The 9305-nt window shown below is 38.1% G+C and overlaps 1 protein-coding gene across 3 annotated transcripts in view; it reads left to right on the top strand.

The window, feature by feature from the left end:
- The first annotated feature begins 1857 nt into the window (after window positions 1-1857).
- Window positions 1858-9305, top strand: part of EVC (EvC ciliary complex subunit 1) — a 56491-nt gene continuing 49043 nt past the window's right edge. For 2 of the 3 annotated variants that reach the window (XM_026847023.1, XM_026847022.1), the window contains exons 1-4: window positions 1858-3520; window positions 6244-6327; window positions 6831-7063; window positions 8056-8140. In XM_026847023.1, coding sequence (XP_026702824.1) covers window positions 3365-3520; window positions 6244-6327; window positions 6831-7063; window positions 8056-8140 — 558 coding nt within the window. In that variant the 5' untranslated portion in view covers window positions 1858-3364. Of the gene's footprint in view, window positions 3521-6243; window positions 6328-6830; window positions 7064-8055; window positions 8141-9305 lie in introns of those variants that run through there. The other variant, XM_026847024.1, reaches the window with a different exon arrangement.

Raw genomic sequence — 9305 nt, 5'->3', positions numbered from 1 at the left:
GGCCGGGGGCCCAGGGGCCGGGCGGGCCGCGGGGCGAGCGGCCAACGCAGCAGCGGTAACTGCGAGCGGGGCTGAGCTCGGTGGGGAACGCCGTAGTTCTTGACACACCTCTGTTGGGAAGGATTTTACTGCTTGCGTCGTTTAAAAATTCACTGGAACAAACGGGCTGACTCGAAAAAGAGGCCGGTTTACGCATTTATGCTCTAAATATTGCCCTACTGGCCTCTAGTTTTAACCACTGGTGACCCACTAGTTGCTTCGCAGCCATCACTTCTTGGACAAGGCTGTATTGTCAATATTTTTTAGGGGATAATGGAGAGTGTAACCGGCTTGAAGAAACTTTGTGAGATAATCGAAAATAAACACTAATTTCCACCCTAAACCAGTAAGAACAATCCAGTTTCCAAAGCATTTTGCGAACTTTTCCAAAGTTAATGTTACAGACAGCAGAAGCAGAGTGTTAGTACTAACCCACAGCAGTAACTTTGCACTGAGGGTACGCACATACATGCATACCCGAGAAATGAAGGAGACAGAACACATTTTATAGTTTCTTTGATGCAAAACTAACAGGGTTTTCTAAAGCATGTGATTTTGCTAATAACATACCTGTCTTGCTGTTTTAAGGGCTGTGGTGGATGGTTTGTATCTCTTTATTACATAAAGTGTTGGTTTGAACTTGAGGATTGCAGAAGTAGCACATACCCACAGAACTGCTACCGGGCAGATGTCTTTTCTGAGAATTGTTATCGACTTGTGCTTCTTTCTCCCATCGTGTTTAATCCCAAATCATGCTGGATTGACTGGATGTAGCAATGGTTGGCGCTGGCACAGTTGGGAAATCTGGAACCCTGCAGAGCATTCCGCTAACCTGCAGTGGGGGGTCTGGTCTTGGCTTGGTTTCTAACCACACTTTTTTTCAGCTATAACAGCTCTGCTGTGTGTGCGTATCTGCTAGTGTTGATCGTCATTAAACATGACATAAGAGAAAAATCCTCTTGCTCCCCGCTGCTTTTATGTAGGAGGATTGAAACTCTGTTTGAAGCCATGCTTTAGCCTAGTAATGGAAGCACTTCAAATGCTGGATCAATGCATCCTGTGCAAGTGCAAGCCTTTTTGATTCAATTCCCATTTTCCCTGCATTAATAGGTGGTATCTTTATTGTACTGCCACTACCAACTCAAATATAGCCATGTACAATTTTATGCTTTATGTCATTTATGTCAATAGGGAATAGATGCTGTCAGTTCTCTCTGGCCCAGATCTTCAGATGCATTTAGATGCTTAAATGCCATTAAAATCAATGCTGCTGCGGTAAAAGAGTTGTTTATTTTGAAAGAAAAATAAACTGCTTGCTGATGCATACAGAGCACATTGCAGGGTGGGCAGATTGTGTCTGATTTCTCAAATCAAACACGGCTACCATAGGCTGTCTATGCCTGTTCCTTCTTTGTACTGTCTGCCTCACCAATGCTACAGAGCAAGCCTGTTGTGTGTGTGGCAGGTACTGAACTGCACATATTACTGCCTTCTGTATCCAAAATAAAAGCAGGGATAGTTTACCTAAGTATGCCATGTTCCTTCCCAAGCAGCTGAATTATCCTTGCAACAGGAGCAGGGCAAGTACCTGGAGTCTGAAGAACCACAATAAGCCACCAGCATTTGTCACTCGGCCCTGATTAATCACTGTTCTGTAGATCTCAGCCTGAATCTGTGAGACTTAAATGTATGCAGTTAAGTGCCTTACTGGTTTGTTGGTCTCTGCATAAGATGCACTGGGATAGTTTTAAGAAGAAACCTTTACCATGATTACTTCAGACCACGTGGTGTGTCATAATACATTTCTATCAGTAATATTCTCATGTTAGAGTAAAGCGTTGCCTGGAGGCTTTTGTGGCCCTTTGGGTTGGATTTTGTCTCATTATAGTATTCTGGTAGATTAACCTGATGAAGTGTTGCAATAATTACAGTTAGACTTACTTTCATTCATTTTTTAATGCTCTGAAATGGGAGCTCTATAGCACTTCAGTTGCCAAAATAACAAATTACTTAAATGGAGAGGAAGACAATGAGATTAGAAATGTTATCAGGAAAAACAAACCCTAGAAAAATGCAAATGCTTTTAAAATGATAGTGTTGGAGATATAAAGGAGTGAAAAGAAATACTGGATGAATATGAACAACTGGAGAAAACAAGTCAAGAAAAGCAAATTCTCATTTTGGAGTGCCTGTGGTGTGAGGTACAGTTGTGAACTCAACATGGCTACTTCCACAAGTCTCAGTCACTCAACCTAAATTTTGTGAACTTCTGATTTGGGACAAATAAGTTAAAAGATTGCTGAGGGAGACTTGTAGCTGTTCTTTTGTCATAAGTAGATTTTTAGGAACTAGCATCTGCAATTCACCATGTTTTAGAGGCTAACCCAAGAATATAATCTGTATTATTGAGCATCTGAATTGCAGAGAGGTGATAGAGGCAAGTTATAAGGAATGAAATTTATTCAAAGGCTGGGCAGTTCACCATAGTCTGTGAAAATGCACTACTTTATATACCAATTGGCTAAATAATTCAAAGAGAATCTTTCCATAAGACAGTTACATGCATAGTGGCTGCAGCCATATCATTGGACTACAGCAAAATGCCATCGGTGGATTGAAAACCTGAAAAATAATTTTAAAAGTAGTCAAGATAGGGTGGCTGCCATCTTTTCCTTCACTAAAAAAAATTCCTTGCAGTGCTGTGTTTGGATGTATTGACCAGCATTAGTATTATTTTTTGGTCTGTCTAGTACACAGGAAAGAGTGTGTACAAGAGGTTTTGTTTCCACATAGTCTTTGTCCATACCAGGGGCTCTGTATGTGTATTAGGGGAGGTAAATGCCAATGATACAGGCTGCTTTCGGGGAAGGAAGATGGTGAATGAACACTTTCTTATGGTTATTTCTTCCTGACAGAAACTTTCCCGCATAAAGCTTCAGTTAGGAATTTTTTCTCATAGCTGGGTAACAAAAATACTTGGCGTTCTCTTCATTGCAGGCAATTATAGACAATTTTAATTAACTTGCTTTAATTGAGAAGTTTGAACTCAAGACCGTGAGCTTGACTCCATAGTTAGTAGTTAGATCTTTTGAGAACAGATGGATTGATTTGACATGTTTACACCCTCTAACAACATTTCAGATTAAAATTCTACTTCTGCACTGATAAATCAAGTTCATTAAATTATTGTTTCTCAAATAGGTTGAATTCTCATTAGTTTTCAGCCTGTATTTTTCAAAATTTTTCAGCTAATACTGAAATAATTTTCAGGACAGAAACATGAATGTATCCAGGCTGCTGTCAAAGATGTTTCCAGTGAGTCTGCATGATCTCAGTGTTATATTTTATCTGTTTTCTTTCGGAAGTTCAGAAGGATGATTCCCAGAGACTTCTGGAAAGCTTCAACTCTGATGAAAAAGAGCACACGATCCCGAAAAATAAAGCAGAACTCTACACATCAAAAGAGGAAATGGTGTTGGAGGTAAAGCTCTGCTCTTCTTGTTGGATGTCTATTTTGCTGCATGTAGCAATGAGCACATTCAGGGCCTGGTCTAAACTGTCTTAATTTTCATGGATTTGGAATTGAGCCCTTAAAAAGTGTTCAGAAAAAGTGAAAGGAGAGGGAGAGTTGATGGCTGCTTATGAATGCAAGAATTTCAGGCACTCATTCCCCTTATGAATTCCATTTCTCTTGGGGGCATCTCTTTGGATATTTTAATCAGGATCCTGAGTTCTTTTTGGACAGGGGCTTCTTTGGTTTTGTCCCTTAATTTCAAAAGGCTCCTTATTGACACTGCACTATTGACATAAGAAAAAGTTCTTAAGTACTGAAATCAGTGCTGACAGTTGATAGTGGATGATTTCCTGGAGAAGGAGATTTATTAGAGAGATTTCAACAGTAGCAAAGTTCCTTCATCAGGTTCAATCTGAAACTAATACTTTTTTTCTAAAACCTCCTTAAAGGCTCCAACTTCTAAAGCTTCTACTCAGGGGAGGGAGAAATCATAAATTAAGTAAAACAAGTATGTTTGCGAACAGCAGCATCTTCATTGGCTTTCTCACATAGGAATTTCTCCCATCAGGCACCAGCTGAAGATACAGTGCAGAGTTCAAAGGACCACAACTACTGAAACACCACTGTGGTGAGCTGACATTCAAGGACAATTAGAGAAACAATTTAGAAAGAAAAGTAGGAGAAGGTATAAACTTATAAAATTAACCCACCCTCAGTCAAAAATTCAAATAACTTTTGGTGTGATAATCTCCAAATAGCTTGAGAACCAGTTCTACCCTGTAGTAGTTAGGTCATTGCCTTTCACCCAATGCTGATTTGAGTACCCTTGGTGAAGCTAAAGGTTGTGAGTTAAACTGCACATTTAAAAAAAATGTGCAGTTCAGCTAACTCATTGTAGATAAATTAAATACATGCAGAAAGTGTCAGTTAAAGTCAGCTGGTCTGGAGCTTAGCTTGTAACAAGGACAGGTTTCAAGACAAAGAGAAGATAAACATTATTGTAAACATTTTATCGTTGATTTAAATCCTGACAGGTAATTAATCTTCATTTAAGTTTTGCAATCAAGAATGGTGACGAACCATGGCTGGTTATTTTGTTTGAGTTAAAGTAGAGCATAACAAGTGAGATGAATTACATTCTCTTTTGGAGTGTAAATCCTATGGGAGAGTTTATTCGATGATATAAATTTATGCATAGTACCAGTTCTTTTGAAAGGGGATCACGTGTTTTAAGGGTGATCATTCCCAACTATATTCATTTCCCAAATACGTTAGCTCATTTGTTATACATTAAGAAGTAATCTTGTTATTTGAAGGGACTTTTCCCACCTATTTGTTTAACTACTAAATTTTTTTTTCCTATTAATTTGTTTCAATTCCCAGAGGCTTTTGCTGTCACGAGCATCAAATTTCCAGTTCATGAAGAAGCATAGGTGGAACATGCTTTTAGCTAGGTTAGAGCACTTAAGGAAAACAGATATTTTCATTCTGGGACCTTCCACATTGCAATAATACCATAATTACTGTATTAATAATAACTGTGTATTACTCATGCCTGCTGAGAACCAGAATGTGTTAGTTCTAGCACACTGTGACAAGGCTTTATGGCTTTGGACTGCAGCTGCTCTGCCTCCAGCCATTGCAGAGCAATAGCTCTGTTGGCTTCTGTGCCTGGATATGTGCTGCAGCAGTGGGACTGTTTGGTATGAGCAAGTGTTTTACACCCTGACCTTGTGCTTTCAACTTTATCAGTAAATCCAAAAATTACTTCTGGAAATAAATGAGATGGAGATGAAAAGGTGCAATGATAAAGGAGTCTATTGAATGACGTAGTTTGCCTTTCTCTTCCCATTTCTATTTTTAGACTCTATTAGCACTTTGATATTTCCTAGAAAAATCTATATAAAGAAAATTGTGTTTTGACAAATTAGATTCTTCCATTTCATATCAAAATCAAGAAAGTTAGAACAGAAAATCTCCTAAAGCTTAGGTTTAAACATTGTATCTTTTGTTTATAGCCAACCGTTTATTAAGCCATACATAGTCTCACAAAACAAAGCTGATTATCACATTGTTTCAATGCCTAAAGCAGTGTCTAGGAAAGAGGAGGAGCAGAAAGTCAGATTACGTAATATAGCAGATTGTATGAAAAGAATGCATTATCTATAAAAAGTTCTTTGGAAGAACATTGATATTTTCTCTAGATTATAGGTAAGTGTGGTATTATAAAAGTTCTGCCTGGAAAAAATGACAACTAGTGTTGTTTAATCTATTGTTCCTTTATTTAAGTTGAAAGACGGAATTTATAGGCATGATGATATCTGTGGATCTTATGCTTTAGTAGTTTCTATTATTAAGATAATTTCAGTCTCTCATGTGAAATCTTTAGTTGCTGCTAACAGGGAGGGAGAAACCTGAAATGTGAATAACTTGTGAATACCAGCTATTGCCCATTTTCCCTTGCAGGACTAAAAGTATTTTTGAGCAGTGGTAATGACTGAGTTCCCTCTTCTGGGTTTCATACTCTGATTGAGTCTTACAGAAGACTTGTGCCAAAGCAGAAACAGTCAATAAATAGCTATCAATAGTAATTTCTAAGTTCTGTAACCAGAAGGGGCATGTGATACTTACAGTGAACAACCATTAGGTCTGCTGCTGTTCCCAATGATTCTCTGTTCTTTTCCATACAGGAAAGTGAGTCTCCTCTGAACAGTAACATCACAGCATTTGCATTAAAGGCAAAAGTGATCTATCCCATCAACCAGAAATTTAGGGTAAGGTTTTAAATTCTACTTGCAAAAGTTAATGACCATCTTTCTATGTCAGAGTAAACTGTGGAGTCAAGTAATGGAAGAAAACTTACTGCCAACCTGCTTAATAGGGATGTTTCTTTGTTTATAGTCCATTGTCTCAGGGCTTATTCTGTAAGACATCAGCTGCTTTCAGCTCCCTCTGAAACCTGCAGTGCTTTATGTGGTATCCAGTCAATTTTCACTTTAGTCAGGAGAGGTTGGGTCTGTCCAAGGAGCCATTAGAAAAAAACCCAGAAAGGTCTGCCCCTCAATAAGAAAACATTCACCAAGTAGATAACCACAACAGAAGAATGCTTTCTAGGCAGTGCAGGAACCTATCAGTATGATGAAGTTTAATTTATATGGAAAAACTTTTGCCATATATATTTAATTTTTCACTTGAAAGCAAACACTGCAAATTGATGAGATGTTTATCTCCTTATTGTATTGTATTATTTGACCTTGTAAATGTTCTTTAACTGTAGCCTTTGGCAGATGGCTCATCCAATCCATCTCTGCATGAGAATCCAAAGCAGGCAGTTCTGCCTAATCAGGTCATGGAGACATCTACGTCAGGCAGCCTGGGATCCCTGAGCCAGGGAGACAAGGACGACTGCAGTTCCTCCACAACAATACATTCCACAACAAGCGATGACAGATTTCAGGCTCGAGCCTTCCTCAAGGTGACCAGTTTCCCTGAAGTGCTAACGTGTGAGAGGTAAGAAGTAAACCTGCCCTTGTGTTCGGTCATTTCCTAGTGTGCCCCACTGGTTTTCAGGATGATCACTAAAGGTCTGGTGTAACCCAAAGGCTGGGCTTGAATGCATACATTCACCATATCAAGACAGGGTTATCTGCTTATAACCCTAAAAAAATGGCTGTGGAGATTAAAATAATACATCACGCTACATATTGAAAGTCAGTCTGTTATTTAGGAAATTTGGGGAATCAGAACTTTGGCAAAAGCTGTCTCGTAAAAGGTATGTTACTGTTTGGACAAGGAGATCCCTTTGTTTTGGCTCTTATGATCAGTTCACACCTCCTGTGGCATGCTCAACTGGGGTTGGAGTCCCCTGCACTGTGCAACATCAAGTCACACAACAGGTGCATTGTGAACAGCAAGTGGCAGTGGTCTGTTCTCTCTGTTTTAATGCAAACTACTCAAGTCTTATTGTGGGAAAACAGTTCCTTTCTTGGACATGCCACTGATGAGCAGGTACCGCTAATCAAAATGAACTGTCAGCTCTGATTTTTTTTCAGCTGCACCATGGCAAGGTGTCCCTAGATGAATACATATATGTCTGTATTCTCATTAGAAAGAATAAAGAAAATTGTATTTGTGCCACTGGGGAACTGGGGAAGGTACTAGTGATGAAGCATATTTTCAAAATGTCCTCTCTTATTATAGCTGGCTTAATTTAAAGCCTTGTTTTCTCTTTGTTGTAGCCACTCATGCCTATATTTAACTCACCTTTTTCTAAAGGGAGCTGCAACCCTAACTTTGTTAACAGCACTAATTTGTTTTGCTTACTCTTATGTAGAGATATTTTATCTGAAAGAGAAGGCAATGTGGAAATAAAGTGACTACTGCTGTTTTGGGGCAGTGCTTTTAGGAGAATTTACTGGTTAAATGAAGCTATTACATGGTGTTACCCTTTTGGGTAACTTTCATTTAGATTGATATTAACACTTCTTTAATCTTTGTTTTAGTTTTGATGTTAAGCTCTGCCTTTGCAGTCTTATTTTAAAAGATCTCATGCTTCTTGATACTGAACTCAGAAAAGAAAAACATGTGGTAGGTACTCATGTCTCATAGCTATTTGTTTTGAACATCTTAGTTACATATCAGTTTAGGAAATAACATAAGCAACTGGCTAGCTGGGAAGTAGTGTAGCAAAGTTGCTTATCTATTTTTTCTGCATATATTTATGAACATAAAGGAATAAAATAATATAATGTAATATATTGGGCTGTGAAATACAGAGGGTCAGAATGGATAATATAAAAATTTGGTTTTAAACTTACTCCAGAGAATAACATACAGCACTTGAGGTTCATAAAAAGATGGAAAAAATTATTTAGTGGATGAGTTTATGTCTTAAGGACAATGCTTGTGCATTGCTACTTCAAGAACTCCAAGCTTTTTGAATAAAATTGAAAATTCACTTCAACTGAATCAGTACCATTGTGATAAGTACAATAATCATGATATTGTAGGACAGAGGAACTAAAGGTACCCATTTAAACCATAGATAGCTACCTACCTACATCAGGTCACTTCATCCAGAGCTGACAGGAGAAAAAAAAAAACCACACCAAAAAAAACCAAACCAAAAATGGATGTATACAATTAAAGCCACTGAATAGTCAATTAGGAGTTTGTGGTGGCTAGTTATGATCAAGTACAGATGATTACCATTACTGAGTTTTAGCTTGGTTAATATAAATCTGGACATAAAGTATGTAGCTTTCTCCTCCCCTTCTTTCCCGACCTCTGTTTAAACATGTTGGACATTTCTGATATAATTTATTTCAATACACTGAGAATTTTTCAAGGGGTTGGTTTTTCTGAACAAATTTCTACACAACCCAAAGGAGGAAACATGAAATTGAACCTGGAAAGCAGCTGCTTTTCTGAATGGTTATTCCCATCTAAGTAGATGAGAAAAGGAAGTTTTAGCTTGACTAGGGAAGGTTAAATTTAATCTCAAAGTTAATCATCAATTTGTAAATTAAAGTAAGGTAGAAGCATGGTGATGTAATCACAGAAACACTGAGAAAATGAGCATTTAACACAATTTCTGGCCCACCGGAAATTACCACAGAAGTCAGATGACTTTGACCTTTAGCTGAAGCTTTGACTAGCTTCATATTTTTCCTGTCAGCTGAAAAGGGAGAAAGATTTTAGTCTAGAAAATAGTTTCTTCCTTTTTCACTCTGCTTTCTCTGCTTTCAGGCTT

The sequence above is a fragment of the Athene cunicularia genome, assembly GCF_003259725.1.
Source record: "Athene cunicularia isolate RWA chromosome 4 unlocalized genomic scaffold, athCun1 chr4_part1, whole genome shotgun sequence".
Lineage (NCBI taxonomy): Eukaryota > Metazoa > Chordata > Aves > Strigiformes > Strigidae > Athene > Athene cunicularia.
Note: the sequence above shows the minus strand (reverse complement) of the source record. Positions and strands in the feature narration are given on the sequence as shown.